The sequence below is a fragment of the Siniperca chuatsi genome, linkage group LG22 (assembly GCF_020085105.1).
Source record: "Siniperca chuatsi isolate FFG_IHB_CAS linkage group LG22, ASM2008510v1, whole genome shotgun sequence".
Lineage (NCBI taxonomy): Eukaryota > Metazoa > Chordata > Actinopteri > Centrarchiformes > Sinipercidae > Siniperca > Siniperca chuatsi.
The window spans coordinates 15,480,184-15,507,272 of NC_058063.1; the positions used below are offsets into that span (position 1 = coordinate 15,480,184).

Genomic DNA, 27,089 nt, shown 5'->3' on the forward strand with positions numbered 1-27,089 from the left:
AGCGAGGCAGGTTCTGCATTGTGTCTTGGGACCCTCGGTCACAAATGAATAATTTAGTTCTTGTGCTTACATGATACACATGTTAAAGTTGTAATGTTTACAACCAGTAATGGAGTACTGATTGGTCTCAGGGCATATTATCAAGCTGCCATGTATAGTATTCTGTGTATCTAATGGGAAGTTGCACAGAGGATGGTGGCAGTGAACAACAGGGGCCCAACAGTAAATGTTTGCTTCAGACAGACATACAGACTAGATTTGAAAATAATCACTGGATTAATCAAGGAATCCAGAGCAGATTTAATAAATAATAATAATAGGCTATCAATATAAGGGCTCTAGAAAGGCTCTCCATTCTGTGAACTGTGATTTTCTGTGGCACAAATATGACAATTTTCCAGTTAAATACATGCTGTAGCCGCTTTTGATTAGGAGAGTTGGTATACTGTAGCACAACCTTACATATAGGTGAGAACTGAGCCAGTTCAAGCGCCCCCACAGGTGCATTTATTTTTTTGCTGTGATCACGTGTGGACCCGCCCCGCCTTGCCCCTTCCAATAAAGCAGAGGAAAAGTCACCGCTCCCCTACCTTCATGCAACCAACCCCACGGCGAGGCAGGCGCAGAGGAGCGGCGGCGTAAAATGAAACCACTGAAGCCCGCGTGTGTGTGTGTGTGTGTGAAGGCGGCGCACAAAGATGATTAATTAGTAAAATAAAGCTCTCGGTAACTGGACGCCGAAGCTGATCTGGTCTCGGGACTCAACAGAGGACACCGGCGCATGTGAAGGTTATGCTTTTAGAGATGGCCAGGTAAGTCAGACCCTACTTTGCAGGCAAGCACGCGTCCCCCGGTCGCTCGGTGCAATTGTGCGTCAGCGTTTTCAGTTTGAATCATGTAGCTGATATGTGCGTGCGTTTGTGTGTCCGGAGTGGACTTGAGTCCGTGACAGACGAGCTCACAAACTCAGCTCGGCATATATAATTTAGGCAAGCCGCAGTCAGGCTGTGGGGAGATCCGCGACACACGCAGGTTCCTGCAGAGCATCAGGAGGCTCCTGCGGGCTGCATCTGCGCTGTCTACAGACCCCCAATGTGACCGAGCGACCATTAGTGCATCCATGAATACTGCCCGAGTGATTGGAAAGAGCGCCTGTGTGTGCAAAGTGCAGGCAATGACAATTAGAGGCGATATCTTGCTGCATCCACGGCTGTTATCACCGGAGAGCAGATAGTATGTCAAACAGCCTCGTTTACGATCAACTCTCTGATGGATTTGTTTTTCTTAACGACCTTATTGTTTTGTCTCACGCGCCCCGTGAGACCAAATTTGATCCTGTTTGTCTTCACGGTAATGCAGATAAAACGTGAAACACAGTTTGAGAGGAGCAATCAGGCTTGAAAATGCCTCGAAGCATTGTGCGTCAGAGAGTTTTGGGATCCAGGCTATAATAATTAGCCACACTGATCAGATTGATATTGTCAATAACTCTTGTAGTTCAGTCTCCAGATTCAGTCGATGTAAGCAGGAGTTTGTGGCAGATGAGCCACATCAGATACACGCACTTTATGATTTAGTGAATTAACGCCCCTTTTCCGCCCCTCTCTTCGCTCTCCCTCTTCAGTTTAAGGCTGCAGCGTCACTGAGGCAGCTCTGTGCGCACTGGAAACCCGGGATTCAATTGGTGGAACCAGGAGGGCAGCCCCGGCCTCTTCCACTGCAGGAGGATCGGAGTTAAGGAAACCGAGAGAGAGAGAGAGAGAGAGAGCGACGCCGCTGCCAAGACAGCAGGAGCAGTAGCAGCCTGCGCAGTTTCGACAACGGCACAGCCTCCTCTGCTGCACGGCATGAGGGACTTCACCCAAACTGCGCACTGAATCTGCAGGATGCACCGCTGCAGCTGCGTAGTTTGTTAGACACACAGACACAAGACTGTTCCGGACCTCTGCAGGAATTTGACAGAGGAATTAGGCCTAACCGGTGTCTGACCACAGCTGCGATATTTGGTTTCCCAACAGAGTTTATCATCCCTCCCCTCCAGAGAGCCCTGCGCTGTGGCCTTGTAGCGGACATGGGACATGTAAACAGTAGTCGGGCTGGATTTTAAACTACGCACACGTCCCACGTCCTCCTCCAGCCTCCTCCTCCTTCTCCTCCTCCCGGGGCGTCCGAGATGGAGACGGAGAGGGTCGAGCCGGAGCAGGAAGGAGAGGCAGAGCCGCCCATGCACAGCGTTCACGGAACCAACCGGATCAGACCGTCCTCCTACCGGGCCCTGCGCAGCGCCGTGTCCAGCCTGGCCCGCTTAGATGACTTCAGCTGCGAGAAGATCGGCGCGGGCTTCTTCTCCGAGGTGTTCAAGGTGAGAGAAAGTGTGTGTGTGGTCTAAACAGGGTGAACAAGTATGTTTTAGTACTTATTTTCTCAGTGTACTTAAGTTATGCACAAGCTGTCTTGTTGAAGACAAGCTCAATGTTAACGGTCACATCCTCCAGGTCTCCATGGTTACACATAAGATGTAGGCTACGTTTGTCTGTATTTGATTATTTAAGACGATTAGACAGTGTGAACTTCACTAAACCTTGTTTGACAGCCCTGAGTGAGTTGTTTACTTCCTCACTTGACTCAACTTGATCCCTCACCGTCTATGAAAGAAGTGTTTGGCTATGATCACCTAAACCCAGACACCAAGAAGAAAAGATGCTGAATTATTGCAGGAGGAAGTTGGTGATGGAGTCTTCATTGATTGATTGATTGATTGATTGATTGATTGATTGATTTATTTTAAATGCTGGCATCATGGTGGAAATTACACCTCACTGTCCCATCTAATGGTCCTCTCCTCTCCACACGTGTTTGCAGCGTTCCACATGTTGTGTAAGATGGACACTGTGTTTTGGTGTGTAAGTGGATACGGTCAGGACAGGTAGACCTGGCACACGTGTAGGTAACCATATACTCCCCATCTCTGTTCAGAGGATCGCCTCATTAGCGATGGCTCTGAGTTGCCACATACAGCCCAGTGTGATGGTGTGAGAGAGAGAGCACAATACAAAGAGACGTTGAGATGTGAACTTGCGTTATATGCTAAAAAGGTCATGGAAATTAATTACCTTTTTAGGTCCTGTTTGTGTTCAAGGATCATAAGATGAAAGAGCTCGACATGCTTTTTGTTGACTGTTATAGGGCAACTATTTTCTCAATGAATCGATTAATCGTCTTGTCTAAAAACTGTCACAAAATAGTGAAAATAGTTTTCCTCAGTCCCTCAGGTTACGTCTTCAAATGTCTTGTTTTATCCAACCAACAGTCCAGCAACCAAAGATATTCAGTTTACAATCATGTGACAAAGAAAAGCATCAAATCACACACTTGAGAGGGTCAAAACAGCAAATGTTTGTTTCATGTATAGTGCAGAAACTATCAATCGACAGACACGACTCAATAGTTTTGATAATCAATTAATCATTAAGTTATTTAGTAAGGGAAACATGCAAATTATTCAGTTTCCTGCTTCTCAGATGTGAGGATTTGCGGCTCTTCTGTGTTTTGTATTATTGTAAATTTGTTTCATATGTGGGTTTGGATTGTTGATCGGAAAAAATAAACTTTTTGAAGATGTCACCTCTGAGAGAGTGTGATGGACACCTTTTAGATTAAATGATAAATTGATTTATCATAAAAAATAATGAACCGGGGAACCTATGATGAAAATAATTAGTTGCAGCCCTTGTCGTGTAATTTTCTTACTGGTGGTAAAAATAAATCCCCCCAATACTCTAATCACCCTTGGCCTGTGAAAGTAATCGCTAGGCGTGATTATTGTACTCGTATACAAGTAGCCACATGTGCACATCTGGATTGTTTGTGGTGAATTTAGAGCAGTTTATGCCTCTGTAATGTTATGCAGAGTGTAATTGGATATTTCTCCTCCTATCACTCCTGCTTCAAACAAAGGTGACGGTGTGTCCTGCAGAGTTCATGTTTCAGTGTGTAGTTTAAGGTCTCTTTTAGGAATCTTAGAGCCCAAAAAAATCCTCAAACAAGATTTAAATGATTAAAAACTGCTAACATGTGTCGAACTAATCCCAAAGCAGACACTTGACATCAAAAGTCACTTTTATTCAACACTATTTTTTTAGTTGGCCGAGTTGGTATTGTAGTTATCAGTTATGTAAATAGTCAGAAATTGTGTGCTCAGACTGAAAGGAAGCTTTACTCTTCACTTTCAACAAGAATAACTGTAAATTAAACAATATCATGAGGTATCAGTGCCTACGATAATGCCCGGTTGTTAATATGAGATTATTAGGCGCTTTTTCACACCAATGTGGGAGCCATGTGTATTCTCCTTTCCTGCTTCCTTCTTCTAGGTACTTGTTTGATCATTGGGTCTGTAGCTGAATGCATGATGTGGGTACATACAGTACATATCCCCCCCAATAAATCTGGTGTTCTGGCTTGTTTTCAGGTTGACCACCATGTTTTTTGTTTTTTTTTTAAGTTTTATTCAGTGGGATTTTTAAGCAATTTATACAGTGGAGAAAGCTGTGAGATGTGGTTTAAAGGAAAAAGAAGCTGTTTATCAGGACAAAAATTTAACTTGTTGCAAAAGTGGTTTCTTTCTTCTATTTTGTGCACAATTTATTTGAAAACAACTGAAATCACACGTGATGTGTGTACATATGATGCTATGATTTCTGTTTTTTCTTTGGTATTAGGGCTGCAGCTAATCATGATTCACATTATAGATTAATCTGCTGAATACTTGGTTTGGTCTATGAAATATCAGAAAATAGTGAAAAATGCCCATCAAGTGTTTCCAAAGAAGCTGATGTCTTCAGATTGCTTGTTTTGCCCAAAAAAAGTGGAAAAATATTCAATTTATTACCATATAAAACAGACAAGCAGGACATTTTCACATTTTAGAGGCTGTAACCAGAACATTTTTGCAAAAAAAAATTCTACTAGTCTTGTCAAAATTGTTTCAGCTCTACTTTGTATATGTGTGACCAAAAGATGTCTTGCTGTATTTTTGATCTGTCATACAGTAGCATCTTGTAATGGGATGGGCCAAATGTTTGGGATGACGAGTAAATGAAACTTACTATAACCTTAAGAAGATAAAACATGACAATTGGCAGGATTGTCAAGTGATTCATACTACCATATTTAAGACTTCTAGTACTGAGAGATTAAATGAAAGATAAGTTAAAATAACAGATTTTGACATATCATCAATTTAAAGTTCATAAACTCATTTTAATGTGCTCTCTGAACAATCCAGTCTTAAAAATGCACAGCCAAGTTGACACAAAAAGTTTATGACTAGTCTTTCTAAAAAAAAAAAAAAGACTCTTCCAGGCCACTCAGTCCTCCGAAGCCACTCCCTCAGCTTTGCCCTTTGAATGGCCATTGAACATGCAAATGTCACCGTGTTTACTGCTGGCTTGTCAAGTTGGCACTTAGGCTTGGATCCGCTTGCCCTTTTGATAGCGCCGCATAAATGCTAAATTGTTACAGCGGCTATCAGTCACATTTAAAAAGTTTGCTGACATGGCTGAACGATTGTTTCTGTATCCTGGTTTAGTTCAGAGGAAAGGGCCCGACTGTTCTGCAGAAAAACCTCTCACATGTGTTACTTAATTTTAGCAGTCACTAAAATGTATATGCTGCATTTACTTACATTCAGGCTTTGAAATGGATGACCTGCACTTGGCTACAAAGGCTCTGGCCTCCTGCTGTGTGTGTGTGTGTGTGTGTGTGTGTGTGCTGTTGTTAAGCTTCAGTCCCCAGTGCAGATCAATGGAGGCTCGCGGCAGGCAGACAGGCAGCCATGCCCCTCTCCAGTGTTGTTCAGCCCGAAAAAAAAAAATAAAAAAAAAAATAAGAGCAAGACAAAAAAGCGGGAGAAAGGAAGGGAGCAGACGTGTCGAGACAAATCCTTCAGGTGCTGGTTTTCATCTTCCTTTCATATTCTCCAAAGGAAAAGAAAGGTTCCTTGTGTCTGTGTGTGTGTGTGTGTGTGTCACCAGCTTTGGCCTTGTGCAAGACTCTGTTTTTGTTTTGACCCCATCAGCCTCAAATTTGAAATGAAGGCTTGAAAACAATAAAACCCCTCAATCACAAAGACATTGTGCCATCACTCATCGGTTCAGGAAGTAATTATTTATTTTCTCAGGGCTGCATGGTTTTTAAAACAAACAAGTTGGATCTAATTGCATTAGTGCTACTGTGTCATTTTCCAGCTGTTTCTGTTCTGTATATTTGCTAATACAGATAACACCTGCCGTCTAAGAACACAGAAACGCAGAACAGGCTTCTTAGCAGATTTGGTTCTCATTTGGCCTTTCTCCATAATTTACATGAGACATGGAAATCTCATGGCATTGTTTTCAAAAGCTTCCACAGAATACCAGACTGACTTGTCCCATGTTGCTAATTGCTAATGTTTTACCACACCGTCACGATTTTTGTGTTTCAAAGAAATGGTTCAACATTTTGGGGAAAAACGCTCACTTTCTTGTTGGGAGTTAAATGAGATGGATACCATTTTTATGTCTGTATGCTAAATCTGAAGCTATAGCCAGCAGTTGCTTAGCTCACGTCCCTGCACCTGTAAAGCTCACTAATTAACACAGTATTATCTTGTTTGCTTAATCTGTACAAAAAACGTTTTGATGATGGGGTTATGTGCCAGAAGTTACCTTTTGGCCAAAGTCAGGTTAGCCATTTTCCCTTGTTTCCAGTCTTTGTGTCAGCTACAGTAAGCTAACTGCTAACTGCAGCGTCATATTTACAGACATGAGAGTAATTTAGAATCAATCTTGAACTCTCAGCAAGAAAGCTAACAACATATAAAACTATTTCTTCAAAATATTGTATGTATATATTTTTAATAACTCGGGTACAATAAATCAAATGGTAACATTTACATTTAATATTACACATGGTCTGTTACAAATGAATAAATGTAGTTTTACTGTCCTGTTTCCACCCTGCTAACAAAACCTTTAAGTGAAACACTGAGTTTTTAATATCTAGAAAGAAACGTAAGAATCTGCTGCTTCAGTCTTCAGTATCTGTCAGCCTGGTCACACCCTGGTTCATAGGTTTAAATGGTCTCATTGTCTGGTCGCTCCGTATTCTTGATCATTTCAGAGCTGATACAAATGTTTCTTGGTAACTGTTGCAAGAAGTGGGAGGTAAAACTGAAATTCATATAACCTACATTTCCATGAGTCACATAATGAGAATTTCGCCATAGCAAAACTAGTCATCATGGTAATTATCATACTGTGTGAGTGTGTGTGTGTGTGTGTGTGTGTGTATATGTGTGTGTGAGTGGTTGCATGAGATATGATGATAATAAGCTGGCGGAAAGTAATTAGATAAAGAGGGGATTTAAAACAGACTGGAGTCTCCGAAGGACAAATACTGTCAGCGTGTGCGTGCGTGTGTGTGTGTGTGTGACAGAGCGGTAATGTGAGGGAAATGGATTCCCAAACACAGTTGTGGTGGCACTGCTTGTGTGTGTGTGTACGCATGTGTTGTGTATTGCCAGTTTTCATCTGCTGTAAACGACTTTAGCTGGGCAAAAATTTAATATCAACTTTTCGATTATTAATGAAATCATATTGTGATGAAATGATCACATCATGTTACAAAATTTTGATATATAAATGAATGATTTAAACTAATTTTAAAATCAAAACAACAAAATGAGTCGGTGAAGTTTTTGTTTAACATGTCTGAAGAGTTTTGTCTCTAATATTCAATGTAAAACTCATTACATTACACTTGACGTCAAAATTTTACTATTTTTATATTATGTGATTTTGCATACTTTGCCATATTGTCATTAGAGCTGCAACTAATGATGAATTTAATTATCAGTCAATATAACGGTTATTTTCTTGATTTAAAGTCTGGTACATAAAGACAATAGTCCAGAATAGTGAAAAATGCACATAATTTCCCTGAGCCCAAGGTGACTTCACATTGCTTGCTTTCTCCAACCAACCGACCAAGATCCAAAAATGTTCCATTTATTATTAAAGAAGAATTGACAACCAGCAAAAATTGACATTTTTAGCATTTCTGCTAAATTATCAAAATTGTTGCAGATGAATTTTTTTTTTTTTGTCCATCAACTAATTGATTAATCGTCTAATCATTTCAGCTCTTATTGCCGTGTATATTTCCTTTTTATATCATATTAGCTTGCGTTCATTTAACCCAGCCCTATCAACAACTACCAGCTTTAGTGCGGAAATAATTTATCGATAATCACATGAGAATTTGATTGGCAACAGTTATGGAAAATAGGTAAGAGAAGTCATTTATTAAGCAAAAATGTGAAACCTTTACTGGTTCTAGCTTCTTTAATGTGAGGATTTGCTGCTTTTCTGTTTTTTATATCAGTGTAACCTGAATATATTTGGCTTTTGGACTTTTGATCGGACTAAAAAGTGCTTCTTTAAATAATTTTTTAGGTGTTTTATGCCTTTTTTTTATTTGATAGTGAACAGTGGAGATGTGTCAGTAAATGAGGGGCGCCTTAAGGAGACCACCAGGGCACCCAAAAAAGCTATTTTAAAATGTCATTTTGGGCTCTAGGAAATTGTGATGGACATTTTTCACAATTAGTTTTGTTTTTTACATTTTTTTTAATAGACTAAACAATTGATTGATTTTTTTATTTATTTATTTTTTTTTTTAATTGGAAAAATAACAATAATTGTTAGTTGCAGCCCTAGTTCTCGTCCTTTTGGGTGCAATTGGTTATTGCATACGGAGCAGAATCTTTTCTTCATCTCATCAGCTTTGGGTTAATTTCAGCCATGACGCGTCTTGAAAGAGGTACTGACTGTGGGACTCTCCCATCAGGACGTGTTGGGATGTGACCAGTTCTTAGGAAAATCCTGGCTGCTGGAACAGTGTCAGCTCTGGAAAGATAAAACGACAACAAAGGAGGAAAAAAGACATTTTTAGGCATTGCATACACACACAAACCAAGATCCATCATCAGCTGTCATCTGTGTTCTTGTGATCAGTTTCAGTGTTCGGGATTAGGAGGCGCTCTGTGTGTGTCCATGTTGCTATTGGATGGCAGTGTTGGTATGGGAGAGCCAGTGCAGACTTGAACATCAGCAGCTTAGTGTAGCACTTTTCCCTCATTATTCCTCTCCTCCCTTGCTCCAGTCGGGGCCTGCTCAGCTGCCACTCGCTGCACAAGTATTTAGCTTTTGTTTATGTTCTGCGCTGTCGCACAAACACGAAAGCGCTGAGCATGTGATTCTCCTGTCTTCACTTGAACCACCGTGTTTATATCTTAAAATATTTCAGATTGACTAGGGATTAAAATGGAGAAGTGTTGGGCAAGAGTTGCACAATTATCTGTTTTCAGATCCCTCCTTCTTGCCATCGTGGCTACCAGTGTTTTTATAAATTTATCTCCAGAGACAGTGTATGTGTGTTTACATCAATGCACAATGAGTGTTTCCTCCCTAACCCTAACCCTCGAGGAAGGCCGCTCCCCTGCACGAAGGTAAACAAATGGCTTAGTGTTTGTGTGTCTAGTCAGTATCACAGACATGGTGAAATGTTTGTGGTGGCAGAGCTCCGTTTGTTTTCACCTCTGTCCCATCATGCTTTAAAGAGTCGGTACTCTGAAATCACAAAAAAAACATTCACTTATCTCCAGTTGTATCAAGCCCTCATACGTCTCTGAAATCTCTGCGTCATCCCTTTATTCAGTAGAAGTGAATGGAATTTAATTTGTTTGAAATGTGTCATGACATTTTAAAGATTCAACAGGACCATCTCTTTCCAGAAACTGTCCCTGTTTCTCTGGTAGAAAGTAGTACCAATGAAAACGTGATTTTAGAGACTCATATCCCAAAACCTGGCCAAATTAAAGGGGCACTCCAGCAATTTAGTATTGCACTTTCAAAAAGTTGTGGGGCTTGCAAGAGACAAATTTTAAAAAAGGATGGTCACAATTACAATAACAATAAGATCTAAATGTTTAGCTGAGTCTTACGGCTACAAGACTCAGTCATGAAAGTATACGTTCAGCTGGTGAAATGATAACATTGGCCCCTGCTGGTGGGAAGTTGTCAAGTAACCATGAAATCCACGAGGCAAAAGAGGCCTTTAGAGTTGACCCAGTGTCCAGAGGCAAAGTCATTCAGCTGTGTGTGTGCGTGTGTGTGCATGTGTGGTGTGCCGTGTGGCCACACTCAACCTCTGCAGAACAAATCACATGTTTCTGCAGTACTGCAGGCTGAGTTTTCTCTTTTCGTTTAAAGGCAAAGTTGCCACTACATGGTCAACGCCCGAAAAGTATTTGTCCACATACTTTTGGCCATGTAGTGCAGACACAAAATAATCATACGTGGAGCGCTGTAGCTACCACTGAGGACAGAAAGGTCATGTCCTCAATATTGTTTCAGGGAATTTGGGTTGTTTTTAACATCCTGAAAAGGAGTTTCTATTCTACAATTTCATATGGTGAATGTTTTTAACTGGTTCAGATGTTTCTTAGAGTCAAATTCCTTAAATATTTAGTTTTATGTAAAGCACTTTGAATTGCCTTGTTGAAATGTGCTATACAAATTAACTTGCCTTGCCTTAAATTTGACTATTTTAGGCTAAAAACACACATTTATAGCAGAATATTGTATTTCTCCACCAGAATTATATTCCTGACATTGTGAGAAATGCTTGGAAGAGCATTTAAGCATTTGTATAGGAAGATTTGCCATTTTAGCAGTTTTATTATTATACAAAATGTGGACAAGGAACATTTGACAGACTTGGTGGCTAGCTCAGTATTTCCCATATCTTGGCTACAGCCCTGTACTCTGATAAAATATTATAACACTACATTACATTATAGCATTACAGAAATTTCCATCTGTCAGTTTCATCCTTTTAAACTACTGGTCAGGACTTAGTGAGACTTTCTCTGCCACTACAGTCTAAATGTTTTCAGTCTAAGAAGTCTGAACTCCCTTAAAATCATGGATCTTTTTAAAGGTTAACACATCTCTTGCCCTTGTGTGCATCCTCCATCTGCAGTCTCTGACACATCCTCCTTCCTCCTCTGTCTCCTTGTGCATCAGTCTGCCCTGTCGGGCCGCCGGCTAATGACAGACATCGCTGCACATGTTGGCTGCACAGCACGACAGCAAAAGATGTCTGTGACCTTTCCTCTGCTGACAGCAGCACTTTACGTGTGTGTGTGTGTGTGTGTGTGTGTGTGTGTGTGTGTAATTGCTGCATATCATGGGGTAATCTTGATGTAGGCGTGGACATCGGCATTCCAGTGGCAAGTCCATGTACTTGTAAAGTGGTTGGCATAAAGCATTTGGGGGGGGAAAAACACCACGCATACCTTGCTGTGGCTTTGCAGAGTTAAACCTCTCAGATGGCCAGAAAAAACACACACACCTAAGAAAATGTTGCCCTGTGGTGAATCAGACACACTCTCATCCTGTAATGATGAGTGAGAGGTTGTTTATTGGGAGGCTAAAAACTGTCGGCGCAAACAGCGTTGCAGTTCCAACCACTGCTGCATCAGCAGTTGGCTCACGTTTGACTCATATAGGCAGGTTACAGTGCAGGGAGTGTGTGTTTGGATGCCGGCGAGCATGTAAGAGTTTCTTGAAGTAAGTGAGAAAGCAGATGTGTGCAGGGGAAAAAGCAGACAAGTGTGATGTAGATCCACAGCCATGCAGAGCCCCACAGTCCTGTTAGGCAGATAAATCTGTGCTAATGGAAGCAGGAGGAGGCTGTGTGTATAAAGACGCCTCCTAATCGGCTGCAGAGCTCATCTACCAGCCTACACGAGCCTCATCCTCTGTAAGTGCTGTAAATATATAGAGGCAGAGATTAGTCCTGCACTCCCTCAACGCTCCTGCTGTTTTTTAAATTTCTGCTCCAACTTCCTCTCTGCAAGAGGAAGCAGCTACTGTACACAGTATTTAATTTAATTTTTTTTGGCTGATTTACATGTGTGCATCCATGCATGTGTGCAGCACTTTGCCACAGGCTGAAGTCCGCAAGTGGCTCTGTGGAGAAAGGATTAGTGCGGCAGAGATTGACTCTCATTGACTGGCTGTTAAGATGAAGAGGGCAGCCTTAGCCTAGTCTGTGTGTGTGTGTGTGTGTGTGTGTGTGTGTGTGTGTGTGTGTGTGTGTTACTAGAAGTACTCACTCTAGTCTGGTCCTTAACAGGCTTTGTGGTTTTTCTATCATCACTCTGATCCAGAGCCCAGCTGAGATCCAGGCCAGTGTCACACTGACTTCAGCTCCAGACTTTGACCACTCACACACTCCCCTTCTCCCTCAACCTTTCTTTCATTACGGACTCATGTCACTAATGAAGACACAACCTGAAACCTTCCCATACCAGTTCAACTTCATTATTGGCTTAAAGTAAATTTAGTTTGAGTCGGGTATTAAAAACCTGATTCTTGATCTTGAATGCGAATAATGTGGCCTCACAACAAAAATTCAAAACAGAAGTTTGAATTCATATACAGAAGTTGTTATTCATAAATTGACTGTGTTTTAAGTAGGGTTTTGTATTATTTGAAAATGTTCAATATTAGTGCCGACATAACACTGAAGTTTTGGTAGCGATACCAAACTGTTACAAATCATACCTTGATTTGAGAAATATAAACATCAACATAATTTTTCCACAGAACCTTTTTTTCATTTAATTAAAGAAGCCAAAGTTCTCACATGTTAAAATGTTGCCTTAACACAAGCAAGTTTGCTTAAATTGTTTGGTTTCATTTGGGAACTATCTGATCAAAGAAATGATCAGACAAGATTTTGATTTGGCTTAAACCACTGAAACAACTGTCAGATGGATTGCTGTGAAAACTTGTACATTCACGGTCCCCAGAGGATGAATCCTAATGACTTTGGTGATCCCCTGACTTTTCCTCTAGCGCCATCATGAGGTTCACATCTGTGGTTTTGAGGGAAATATCTCAACAACTATTGGATGGACTGCCATGAAATTTAGAACAGACACTACTTTTTAACTGAGATGGTTAACATGGCTGTTTCATAGGTAAACACATTACATTTACTAACAGAAAAAGAATTGGATGTCATCAGCGTGTTAACATTGTCGTTGTGAGCATGTTAGCAGAGCTGATGTTAGCATTTAGCTCAAAGCACCGCTGCACCTACAGCCTCACAGAGCTGCTAGCATGGCTGTAGACTCTTAGTCTTGTGCTACAGACATTTTGGACATTACCCAAAAATGTGTTGAGGTTCATTAACCAGCCGTACTTGTAATGCATATAGTAGCACGACAAAACAAATAAATCGAAATTAAAGATGTTTTCTGATACTGTTTAAAGTATCAGATCAGATTTGTTTGAATCTGTAATTGTTCCAAACACAGATGTGAAACAGGCTTAACATTTCAAATATGGTCAGGTCTTTAAGTTATAAATGCAAATAAACAAACAATTACAGATTAGGCCCTTTTTTAAAACATGTAAGATCACAGAAATGCACCAATACAAAAGATGAACTTTTAAAAGCAAAAATAAAATGCAGCAGTCCTTTCATGTGGTTGCATAATGCCAACGTTCACTTTTAGAGTATCTAATGCTGGTAATTACACACATACAGTGCTGGGCTTTCTCACTCCAGTCTCTCCTTCTCACTCTTTCTCTCTCACACACACACTATATTAACACAAATTAACAGACTCAGAAACACCTCTGACTTTTTCTCTCTGTACACTCTGCCAGTAAGTTTTAGTGCTCGTCTGCTGCTTGTGCATTTCTTCTGGAAGCCAAACTACTTGCCAAGCAAATATGCACTAACGTGTAGCCTGAAGGGGGGAAGCATGTCGCGTCACCATGGTTACCATACCAGACGGAGCCATTGCCATAGCAGCAGGTCGGGGCAGAGAAGCAGCCAAAACAAATGACGAAACACCTGACCTGCTAATGTTTCATAGCCAGTTTCCAAAAGCACTCAAGTGTTAATATCACTCAGCACTGTGTCAGTTTAATTTTGTTACTTCAGGTAGTGTTAACTGATGTGATTTATGTGTTTTTATAATAAATTATCATCATAAACACTGTGCTGCAGGCCTGTTCTGTTTAGCTATATGTGCTCATGTCTACTGTGAAGTGTTTTTAAATGATACTTTCCGTCAACTGTCATGTTTCTTTGAAAAGTGGAACAAGCATTAATTGCTCCAGAGTGTCTGTTGGGCCAGATATTGTTTTTTTTTTTTTTTTTAAAGTGTATTTTCCGGTGCTAAATTGCATCATTTCCTTGGCTTTCTGATTTCTACACAAACAATGTTGAACCTACAGTTTTGAAATAATTTTAGTGTCAATTGTGGATCAAAATAAAAGTGTTTTTGTGTGTTTTTTTTTGTTTTGTTGTTGTTTTGATCCAGGTGCAGCATCGTGTGTCGGGTCAGGTAATGGCTCTGAAGATGAACATCCTGGCCAGTAACAGAGCCAACATGCTCAGGGAGGTCCAGCTCATGAACCGACTATCACACCCCAACATACTCAGGTAACTGAAACATTTGATTCCCTACATGCTTGTCCTTTTTTGTTTTCCTCTCCCTGGTTTATACTGGCTCACACATTACATTTGCATCCTGGTCTTAATTACAAACTTCCTGCACTGCATCTGCTTTTCCTGGTCCATGTGAAGAGCTTTGACTTGTCATGAACTATATTTGTGTGTGTCTAGAAACTGCTCTTCTCCTTCTGTTGTTAACGTGTTTGTCTGCTCTGCCTCCAGGTTTATAGGAGTGTGTGTCCATGAGGGGCAGCTCCACGCCCTCACAGAGGTAAGACGCTAAGTAACCTGCTGCTGAGTAGAAGAGTACTATGGCATTTTTTAAGAATCAGAATCACTTTATTCCCTGACGGCAGTACATCGAGCTCAAATTGTGTAGTGGTGGTATTTTAACAGGCAACTGCATGCTATACATACAACTCTACATTAATACAAAAAAATTATTGAAAGGAAATCAGGATCTAAGGCAGATTGATTCAGGGAAAATATCTAATTGCGATTTGTCTGACCACTATTTTTTTTTATAACCTTCTATTAATTCAACCATAGGCCTGTGTTGGTGGGATACATTGTATCAAGATAAATTGGTTCATCAGATTTCTACATGAAGTAATGTTTATACAGTTGATTTTGTAATATTTTTTCCCCCAAACCAATTGCTTGGAGAAAAGTCAGCTTCTACGTAATCTTAGCTAGTTTTTTAGCTAGTTTTCCCCCTCTAACTACTTATTAAGACATTAATGATGTAAGTTTATGTTGCACATTTTCTCTGGAGAATCATTCAACTTGCATGAGTTTAAATCCAACTCCACTCGAGCATACTACTTTAAAGTTTCTGAGATCCTGTCCTTTTAAAAACGTATGATTTATTACATCTCAACCAATCACTACTCAGGTCTTTCCAATAAGTAGATTGTTGCTCCCGTTTCTATGCTGTAAACCAAAAACACTTGATGATCTGATTCCCAACTGAGATGTTTATTTTTCCATATAATAAAATAAAACCGCTGCTCTTCCTAAACGATCACATTCGTTTTCGAGGTTGATCATTAAAGCAGCAGCTTTTATTTAGTTTCATAATACAAACACGTGAACTCTCTCTACTTCACAGTAACTACTCTGAACAGTGAGGCCTGTTGGCAGTTCATGACATTTCACCTGTTTCTTACGTGGGTTTACCTGACGTTGCCATGGTAACTGAGCTGCTCAACATTGAAAAGATGAGGGGGGGTTTGGTGTTCAGATGTGTGTAATGGTAGTATTTGTGTGACACGTCTTCATGTTGTATTGATTGAAAAGGTCAGCAGGTTTCAGACATACAAGGATTAAAAATTACTGGGTTTTTAAAATAATTAATTGGTAATAAATAGGCCTGTTAAGAGGTTTACCTGATGAAGAGATAGTGAAAACACTTTTATGGTCCAGGAATTGTGTCTTTAGGGTGACTAATCGATTAATCTTAGTCTATAAAATGTCAGAAAAGGGAGATTTAGGTTGCCTTTGGTTATACCAAATAACTGCAACATCCCCGGCTCAGGTCATACCTCTCTTCCCGTGTTTACTGTTTCTATCTCTACTGTCACGATCGAAAAAAGCTAAATGGCACACACAAAAATCTTAAAATTTTAGAAAAATGGCGATTGCAATTTTCCATAATTTAAAGGAGCTGTAAGCGACATTCACGGCCACTAAATGTTGCACTAGACCACCAGCATCTCAGACCAAAAGAAATGGATGCTACTGCCCACCAGACTCCACTGTGGAAAAACAGTAATTTTACATTGCAGATCATCCTAAAAAACACTTCATTCAAACTGGAGAGAAACAAAATAAAAACTCACCAAAACCGACTTTGATAGTTTTTCCACTGTTCCAACAATCATCAACTCTGGTTTGGCCATAATAAATCCGTAATTCACAGTGTTAGATTAGGGGGAAAAACAGCTCTCCTCACAGACGAACAGTTTCACACGAGGGACTTACGTGCACTAACATGCACGCGTGGCTGTATAAACAAAGCACAGACAGGCTGCGATAACAACACAGGCAGAGGGGGTGTGACTTCTTTACTCCACTATATCTTTATATAGCAAATAGTTGTTTGCTGCTATATTATATTATATGTTCAGAATCTCATACAGAACCTTTTAAGGTGACATCTTCAACTTGTTGCTTGTTTTGACCTGACAGCACTCAAAAACCTTGAGAGATTCAATTTACAGTGATATAAAGCATAACACAACCAACCTGCAACTATTAAATATTTGGCATTTTTGACAAATGACGTCATTGATTAATCGCTTACTAAAATGTTGTTGATTAATTTACAGTCAATGATTGACTAATCATTTCTGCACTACTTGTTTTGTAATTATCATGTGACAATATTCATTTGTACGTCAAAACAGAATGGAAAAAGTCCTTCAGAAGGAGCAGTAAAACAAACTGTGGACTGATCAATGAAACAAGGCAATAAAAAGTGAAAAAGAAAAAAAACCCTGCATGGTGTTTACAGTACATCACTGCACGGCACCAGTGAGACATTTAGGTCCCAATTTCCCAAAACAATAAGTGAAGCAGCTTCATATCAACATCCAAGTAATTTGAAAATGGAATGAACTCATTGTGCATCGATTTTGTGTGTTAACTCCTTTTTTGTTGCTGTTTGTCCTGATGATCCAGTACATCAACGGCGGAAACTTAGAGCAGCTGTTGGGCAGTGACGTGTACCTGTCGTGGAGCGTGCGGCTCAGCCTGGCTCTGGACATCGCCCGGGGACTGCAGTACCTACACAGCAAAGGCATCTTCCACAGGGACCTCACCTCCAAGGTGACGACACACAAACACACATGCGTCAGTGCCCACATACAGTACACACACACACACACACGTTAACATCAGCACAGATTGATCTTCCACAGGGACTCTGCTCCTAAGGTAGCGATACATAAGTATTACATGCACGGATGCACTGTAAACTACAGCTACTTAACATGTGGATGTTCCATAAGAAGTGAACACACAGAGTCTTGTAACTGCAAAGCCTTTGATCTTTTGCTTTTATTGTAGATTTGGAAACAGTAAAAAGCTCTGATGCAGATTTAGAGGCTTTGAAGGTGCGTCACAGATCTAGCAACTACGTCTGGTGTCGTCACGCAGGGCCAGTGTTGAAACTGGCTAATAATTTTATTTAGTAAAATACAACATGTAAGCACAATATATACCAAAAAAAGGCCTAGATTTGAACTCTTGCTTCCCCTACAAGATGGGGCCTCGGGATTAGGTAATAATGCTGGTGTCACCTTAAGGCTCTTATTATTTTTTGGTTTATATTGGGAATTTATTGAGGCATACAAATGTGCAATTAATTCAATTATCACAAACTAATTGCCACATGGTGATCCTGGAGTCCATAGGAGATGGTTTGCCCTGTTAGCAATGTTAGTGTGGAATAGGTGATTCACAACACAGGGCAGTCAACATGTACATAGAAATAGTCCATAGAGAGGTCAGTTATAGCCAAGAAAAGCCTCCAACATCAGCATGTCCACATAGAAACCAGCAAATACAAAGACGATGTAAAAATCAAAAACTACAGTCCAAAATCACTCCCTAGTTACTAGGTGCACTGTTTTTACCCTCTGCCATTTTATTTAAATGTCTGAACTCTGAGTGTGATATTTGGAAGTTGTCCATGGACATAAGTCTGCAAAGTCGACAAAGGAAATGTTGACCTGCTGGAAACTGTTGCAGCAAATCAGATTTGAGGACACTGTGGTCATGTAGCTTCCAAGAAGTTGACAGGGTGAAATAATCACTTCATATTGGAAAATGGCACAGAAATCAACCATTTGGCCAAATTGTAAGTTTGGAAACATCAACTACTGTTGCTCCAAACCTTTCATATGGTTTTTTATTTTTTTTATAGCAAATGTAAAGTTCTGCAAAATAAAATCTTACATCACTGTTGAAATACAGAGGGCCACATGCAGTCATATAGAAAAGGAATGCTCACACACACACACACACACTCGACACACACTTAACAGCAGTAATAGTAATGTGTGTGTATGTGTGTGTGTGTGACCTCTGACTCTGTGCAGAACTGCCTGGTGCGCTGGGAGGGCTGCGTGTGCTCGGCCGTGGTGGGAGACTTTGGCCTGGCGGAGAAAATCCCTGATTACAGGTCAGTCTATAACAGTCCATTCATCAAAACTTCTATCAACACTCTGTGATTAGATAAGTCACGCTCAATAAATTACATTCCCACATTTCTCTCTTTGTCTTATTTATCTCTCATGCCGTATCTGTCGGAGCAAAGTGTTCACAAATGTCTACCACAGCTTCTCGTTTCTCTTGGAGACGCTCAGATGAGACACAATCACACAGATAAAGAGAGCCGTTACTCACACCAAAGCACAGTCAGGTTTTTCCAAAGTATGCATGTATGCTGCTGCCTCCCCACACACACACACACACACACACACACAATATTCTGAAGCGTCATTTCATGAGGGAAGAGGGAGAGATGGCTTGACTTGCAGTTGTGTTTTAATAGCGGTGACATTTATGCAGCATATTTTATTCACCGCCATCAATTTATTGATGATATTGACAATAGCCATAATAGCCAAGTACAGAAATTAGACTGGTAGCACTCTTATCTAACTCTCGGCAAGGAAGAGAATAAACCTATTTCTCAAAATGCCGAACTATTCCTGTAAGTCTTCCAAAATAGAAATATTGCAGTTAAGTACCAGTTGGTCAAATTGTAATTAAGTACAAGATTTCATCAGCTGGATTGCTGGGAGTGGGACGTTGAGTCTGACCTCGGGAAAAACACAGAAAGAGGCCCCTGCCCACACATGTGTAGACACACACTCGACACACAGCTACGTCCCATTAGCTCCTCATCCTCCCCTCCTCGCTCTGTCTGCGGTCAGTTAGTAAACACACAACTCTTGCTGAGACGAGACAGCTGCCACTGTAACCTGGCCTGCCCTTTTCTGTGTATGGTGTGGTGTGCGTTTCCGCTTGCTCTGTTTGTGCCCGGCCACCTTTTTGTGTTTACACAAGTGTGTGTCACTGTCACGGGGGGGGGGGAAAGCTTGTACCTTCGGTGTAACCTGTCACGATCCATCAAATGAGCTGAAAAATGCATGTCCATCCAGCTAAAAAGTTGACATTTTACACATGCAAGGCTTCCTGAATGTGTGTCTGTCATTGTGTATTTTTGCATACCTGCAGCTATCAAACATGAATCCTCTGTTTGCTCCAGCCTCTATTTCAATAGCAGCTGGTGAATTGTTTCCGTCATTTTTTCAAGGGCATGTTTGCTTTATATTTTAGTCAAACACTGTTGTATCCTGTAGCGGTACGCTAGTAAAGAATGGACAATGTTGACAACCCTTCTCGTGTGTGTTTGTGTTGGAGTGCTACCACTGTGCTTGTGGCATGAAGGAAAGGAGGGAGGGAGGGAAGGAGAGGAGATGAAGGGGGTTTAGGAAAAACGCTCCAAATAAGGTCAAACTATTCCAGTCCTCCTCCTTTTGCACTTACTGCCTTTCTGGATCTCTGCTGCCCCTCATAACAAGTCACTCTTGTCCTTCACTCTCCCATCATTCCTCTGGTGTCATTACTCGACTCTTTTTGCTCATTTATGAGCTTTCCGTTGAGCTGTTTTCCCTCCGTTGCCTTCTGCACGCGCTCTGTTTTCTCATTTCAATTTGTCCACTTGTCCAAATGGTGTTTATATTGGGAGCCGCGATCGTCTCGGCTCCTCATTTCTCCCTCTGCCGTCACTTGTACGCTGTATTTATTTTGCAGTCTCATAGCCCCCAGTAGCAGATGGAAATAGCATGGAGAGGAAGTATCAGCCGGGGGGGGGGAGCACGTTGTCCTTGCACATTCTTGTGTTGCTTCCTTTTTGTTCAGCTAAAATTGCACAATATCTATCTCCACATAACTGAAAAACACTGCGGTTTCTTAGATACAGAGGAAGTTCATACAAACACTCGTGTTTCACCCCATAAAACCCCTCTTGATTGGGTTCTACGTTAATGAAATGGAGCGTGATGCCTGTTTGCTTGAGTGTTATTGTCCAACCATTTGTTTATGTTGTCATCGTCTCTTACAAATTGCAGATCTCCTGAATGGGAAAACATCATTTTGTCGTGCATCACTATTGGGACTTTGCTCTGTGAAGTCTGGAAACAAACGTGCATTATTTTCTTCTGATGCACACATCTACATATTTGATGTATTTGGTGACCCAACTTTTTCTTTTTTTTTTCTTTTTTTTAACTAACTGAGCAACTATTGAATGTTTTCATTATTGTTTAATCTGCTGATTATTTTCCTAATCCTTTGGCCTAAAAATATCAGAATATGGTGAAAAAAATCACAATTACCTAAAGCCCAAAGTGACGTTTTCTCATTGCTTGTTTTGTCCAACCAACAGTCCAAAACCCAAAGATATTCAATTTAATGATATACAACACACCAATAAAAAACAGAAAATCTTTACAGTTCAACAGCTGGAACCAGGGCATATATGCAGTGTTTGCCTGATTAAATAACTAAGCGATTAGTCGATTGACAGAAAATGTTTTCAATCAGTTGTTAATCTACAAATTGTTTCAGCTCTTTTTTTTTTTTTGTCATCCCAAGGTGTGATATTTCTCTTAAAGCAACATCCCAAAAATTAATTCTTCATATTAATTAATTTGAACTGATCCATAAGCCCATAACGAAAAATTATTCTGATCCCAACGTGTGATATTTGTTTTTTTAAAGCAATATCCTCCATCTATCCCTTCCTCTTCCCTTCCTCTCTGCAGTGAGGAAGAGGACCAGGAGCCCCTTGCTGTCGTCGGTTCCCCCTACTGGATGGCCCCGGAGGTGCTCAGAGGAGAGGTGTATAATGAGAAGGTACTGAGAGATGGCTTTCACTACCCTTCAGCTGCAGGTTGTTGCAAGAGTTCAAGGTCCAAAGTGGGTGTAATGAAAGCCAGTCAAATAAACCAGGCAGTGAAGTAAAGCAATAAATATTTAATAAATCAGTTATTATGTCGAAGGCAAACAGGAGTTTAGTTATGTAAGGGATGTGCTTATTTGCCTGGGTGACTAGTGTTTTTCTTTATAGTTTAGAAGAAATCTTGATTGCCTATTAGTGTTTGATTTAAGGGATGATGACAAGAAATACAAATCCACATAACTTAAAATAAAATTCATAAACTACATAAAATTACTAATAAAGCAAATGCAGTTGTAACCAAGAGAAATTAAAGACGTAATGGTAGGTTTTTAGACGAGCTTAGCTAACTAGAAAACATAAATTAACAAATAATTCAAATTTTTGATATTTGATCTGTTCACCAGAATATTTGTGAATTTTGGTTAAATGAAAGTTGATACAGCCAGTCTCAGAATATAAGCACACAAGTAAAATATAAACGTATATGCTTGTTGTCTCTAGTGTCTTTACCGACGTGTATCTCTCTTTGATCGACTCGTCTTCCTCTCTCTGTAGGTGGATGTGTTTGCGTACGGGATCATCCTGTGTGAGGTTATTGCGAGGATACAGGCCGACCCCGACATCCTGCCACGCACTGAGGTACCGATGACGTTTTCATCATTAACCTGCCCTGTTCCCTTATCACATGCACGTCTCATTTCATAGAGCTTCTTTATATATTGTATATATTTATATGATTGCGTGATCTGTGGTTTTTAAAAAAAAACAAAAAAAAGTTTACAATATCATTATTGATAATTATTTATTTTAGGACCGTCCCTTGTTTATTTTCTGCCTGAAGTCTGTCAAGTATTACAAAGCACATGACTGTTGTGCAAGCAGCAATGTCAAAATGACTCATAACTTTAAGCAACAGTTTCACCATGCCAGAGATGATTTTGTAAAATATGGTGGATATCTCATTTTCGAATCTAACTGGTGATTGTCATCTTGGCCAAACAAGAAGCTGACATTCTTATCTTGACAGACTACATGACATCAACATTTCTAAAGGGCTCAAAATAACTGAGAAAATACATATAGAGCCTTATGATCTGTGTATTAAACAGTGAATATGCTGTGTGACCATGATAATTCACGCAATTCACATGTGTATTCTGAACAGGTTTTAAGTATAGATAGTAAAGAAATGCGATGCTTAATGCTTATTTTTGAGTTTTCTGTTGATGTTCACTGCTGTCCCAAAAGGCAATGCACAGACACAAAGTATTAGATAAAATAAAATACACTTTGCTTTGTCTTTGTGCAGTGGCACTCCAAATTTGCAGTTTGACATCTATCGGTGCACATATTGCACCATTTCTTGTTGGCACAAACTGTGCAATAACTGCATACATAATAATAACTTACTGTATACAATTTAGTATGGATATGGGACACTGCATCATGTTAAACCCACACTGGAAGCCTTTGAAGTTACCACAAGGGCATTTCGCCCCCTTATGGTCATTTAATGGTACAGCAGTTGTCTAGCAGTACTAACTCACTAATTGTTTTTTAAAGTTTTTATATTTCTATTGAACCAGGGGGAAAAGCACACACAGGCATGAACGTCAACCGTCACGTGTAATTTCTTTTGTGTTTTTGTACAGGACTTTGGTCTGGATGTGGAGGCCTTTCAGCAGATGGTGGGAGACTGTCCTCCTGAATTCCTGGAACTGGCCATCGCCTGCTGTAATGTAAGAAACACTCATCTGAGACACACACACACACACACACACACACACACACACACACACACACACACACACACACACACACAGAGACAGTCCTTGGTTTATGATTTCTTTCCTCTCTGCCTTGTCTGTTTCTTCTACTGTTCTCTTCTTTGAGTCACTTTATCATACAATTGAATCAACACCTTCCTAAACATAATAATAATAATAATAATAATAATAATAATAATAATAATAATAATAATAATAATAATAATAATAATAATAATAATAATTAAAAAAAAAAACAAAAAAAAAAACTGGCAACTGAGTAAATGTGGTGAACTTGACACATTCATCGGCATCTATAGCGTTGCTTGGGACAAGAATATATTGCTGGAGCATTGTACGTCGATCCTTAAAGGTCCTGACGTGTTTAAACAGAGAATTTACAGAGCATTTCTGTAACCTATGTTTAAATGCCTGAAAGCAGTTATTTTAACAGGTAGATGAAGCCAGAAATGTCAGATTGCATGTCTGAAATGGGCTAGGTCATGGTGGGAGGTGTAGATTAGGAAGCATCCATCCACCTTCTAACATCCAAGCAAAGTTTCGAGCTTGTCAGTTTTGTTTGAGTTTATGGATCCAAATCAAATTGTTAGTCTTAATTTTACACTGCAGTTGTTGCTTATAGCTGTTACCTACATTACTATAGTTTTTTTTTTTTTTCTGTCTCATTTTTCCTTTGTGCTCTTGTTCAATCTGTTAAATTTTTCCTCTTGGTTTCTCCCTCCTGCCAGATGAATGCGAAGCTCCGTCCATCCTTCTCCCAAATCGTAGTTGGGTTGGAGAGGAGACAGGCCGAGAGGAAACAGAAGGACGAACCAACAGTCAAAGGTGAGTCATCAAACGCTCTGTAGGCAACGAATCGTAAACATGTTTGTTCCTGCAGATTAATATTAAGCACCATTCACTCTTTTTCTTTAAAGCTGTTTGTCCAGAGATTGGCCGTCTGCGAAGGCGATCCCTCTGCCACCTGTCAGATCCTCGCCTCTCGCGCAGCAAATCTGACATGCTCCACCCCCCAGACACACCCCCCTCTGTTACCATGGCGACCCCTGCTCGGGTCAACCCTTTCTCTCGGAGGGAGGACCTCAAGGGCGGCAAGATCAAGCTGTTCGACACTCCCAGCAAGTCTGTCATCTCCCTCACCTTCACCCTGCCCCCACTAACAGACTGCGACGACCCCTCTGGGTCTGAGACAGACAGCGGTGACCTACCCAGAAGGCACAGGCGCTGCCACTCGCTGCCGTGTACGCCTCCTCCACACCTTACATCAGCGTCGAACACTGCCCTTACCGAGGAGGAGTCTCCGTCTGAGATGGACACTGTAAATGGTGAGGCAAACGGAGTGAGTGAAGAAGAGAGACTGTTAGGAGAAGAGAAGGAGATCAGGGAGGGGAGTGGGACTGATTCAGGTTTTCCTCCGTCCCTTGAACCACTGTCGCTAGACCTGCTGGACCAAGAGAAGGAGGAGGTGGGGGAGGAGCCCATGGACTGCACCAGCTCCCCGGACACACAAGTCAGCTCTTCATCTCCTTACTCCAACCTCTCCGCACCTCCTTCCCACTCCTCGACTCCCCTCCAACCCTCCACCCCTCCCTTCTCAAACGGCTGGGGGTCAGCCATCTCCAACGTGCCCCCGTGCCTGCCTCCTCTCTCTCATTTAGACAACAACAATGTGGTTGTGAGTCGACCCTTGGGATGGAGCGCCACCACCACTAATGCTCCCACCAGAACAAACAACAATGGCTACCACTCCCCTCCCAGCGACCCTGCTGGTTTGTCCCCGTTTGGCTCCGGCAGCGGACACTCGCTGGACCAGGAGGAGGTGATCTCCTGTCCCGGCTGCTGCCTTGCCGGCCTTCGCTTCCCCTCACTGTGTCTCAGAGCTCCACCGCGTAGAAACCCCTACAAGAACTTGAACGGGGACCATGCAGCCTCACGTGGGCTGCTTTGTCCAGGACCCAAAGGACTGCCCCCCTCTCCCACCCCCACAACCACTACCACCAGCCTGGAGCCGGGACTCGCCTTGCCGGGGGCGCAGACATAAACCCGAGCTTCTCAACACCAAATACAGGCAGAAAAGATGCGTGGAAACTCTGCACCAAAACCTCTTCTCTGGAAATTAAATGGGTCTTCTTAGAATTTGCACAGATTTTAACGCAGCAATAACCTGCTTATTTTCCAGACACTTTTTGGTGCAGAGCAGGCTCTGAGTGTCCAGATGGGTTTACTAAAACACACTCCAGGATGACTTTCTCCATGAAAGCTGCAGGACAAAGGAACTTATGTCTTTCTTGGCGACTAGTTGCATGTCGCCCTCTGCTGGGCTGAGGGCGACACAACTTAAGATGTCAGCCGTGCCTGCGTAGATCTGACTGATGATCAGCAGCGTCATGAACTGTTCAGCATGTAAACACTCCAGTTTTGGGCCCAGTTGGTTAGATCCTGTATATTCACAGATGTAAAGATTCTTATGAGTTATGATATTGATGATGATGCTGAAATGAGGAATGTTAAGCTTAGTATTATTACTGCTGCAATGATTTTTTGATGTTTTGGTGCTGTTTCTGAATGAACAGGCAGTTTTGCTTTAATGTCTTTAATTATCAAGAGGTGTATGGTGCACTGCTGGGCTGTGTGTGTGTGTGTGTTTGTTAGTTACATGGACATATGTTAGTGTGTGGTGGATTCAGTGGGAGAGGCTGGATGCGTGTGAGAGTGTGTGCTGTACACCGTTCTTTTGTTGCTGTATGATCTCTGTTGGCCCTTCTGGTTGCCTGGTTAAGCACTTCAACTGTATTACTGTTAATAAGGAAACTATTGATGTCATTATTACTTATGGGAATGAATGGTCAAAGACCAGTTTAAGAGATGTATAGATTCTTATTATTTAAAGATGACATTGAATAAAAATATAGAATGCAGCGATGTTCTCCTGATATTTATCTGATTTCTTTTTGGGACGGTAATGTCTGTCGGTTGGTCCACCATTTTGGTCCAGACTGAAACATCTCAGATGGACTGCCACAAAATCATATTCAGACATTCATGGTGCCCTCACCATGTATACGGATGACTTTGGTTATCCCATAACTTATCATTTAGTACTATCATCATGTCAAAATTTAAATTAGTCTGATACTTTGGTTTTGCAGGTAGTTTGGTCATAAACAAATGACATTCCCATCAGCCTCAGCTGCTCTTCATGCTTAGTGCTAATGAGCAAATGTAAGCATGCTAACAAGCTAAACAAATCTTGTGAACATGGTAAACATACTTGCTCAGCATCAACATGTAGCATTATGATTAGCTCATTACTGTTAGCTAGCCTGTTGACATTAGCATTTAGCTCGGTAGCATATACAATAAGACAATAAGCTAACACGTTAAACAAAAGTGGCGAACATGGTAAACAAAATACTCGAAAACAACATGTTAGCATTGTCATTGTGAGCATGTTGGAGTTAGCATTTAGCTCATTACAATATGCAACAGACACCATTTGCTTTAACATGATATACTTAATTTAGCGGGAAAAACACAAAATTCCTCTCCAAAATGTTCACCATTTGACTGATGTTTTGAGACGTTTTATTCTCGTTATATTTTCAACCTGATGAGCTATTTATAAAAAATAACAAAATTAAAAAATTATACATTTATTCCAATTTGACAACAAGACAGACAAAAAAGAAGACTACCAACTGGACAGAAAAATCTGTAATTTGGGTGAAAAAGTTAAAATTACA

At 40.8% G+C, this 27,089-nt stretch overlaps 1 protein-coding gene and 1 long non-coding RNA gene across 2 annotated transcripts; one reads left to right on the forward strand and one right to left on the reverse strand.

Annotated features, from left to right (window-relative positions):
- The first annotated feature begins 570 nt into the window (after positions 1 to 570).
- Positions 571 to 26,264, forward strand: tesk1b (testis associated actin remodelling kinase 1b). The gene is made up of 11 exons (XM_044183599.1): positions 571 to 812; positions 1,625 to 2,362; positions 14,450 to 14,571; positions 14,806 to 14,854; positions 17,266 to 17,412; positions 18,687 to 18,769; positions 21,423 to 21,513; positions 22,115 to 22,198; positions 23,212 to 23,298; positions 24,075 to 24,171; positions 24,264 to 26,264. Exons 2-11 carry the CDS (start codon positions 2,174 to 2,176, stop codon positions 25,385 to 25,387), a joined length of 2,073 nt encoding a protein of 690 aa, XP_044039534.1. The 5' UTR covers positions 571 to 812; positions 1,625 to 2,173; the 3' UTR covers positions 25,388 to 26,264.
- On the reverse strand, positions 5,827 to 17,257 carry LOC122870027. The gene is made up of 2 exons (XR_006376479.1): positions 16,425 to 17,257; positions 5,827 to 8,948 (listed from the first exon to the last, which is right to left on the reverse strand). It is a non-coding gene; the product is annotated as an uncharacterized LOC122870027 (long non-coding RNA).
- Positions 26,265 to 27,089: the final 825 nt, after the last annotated feature.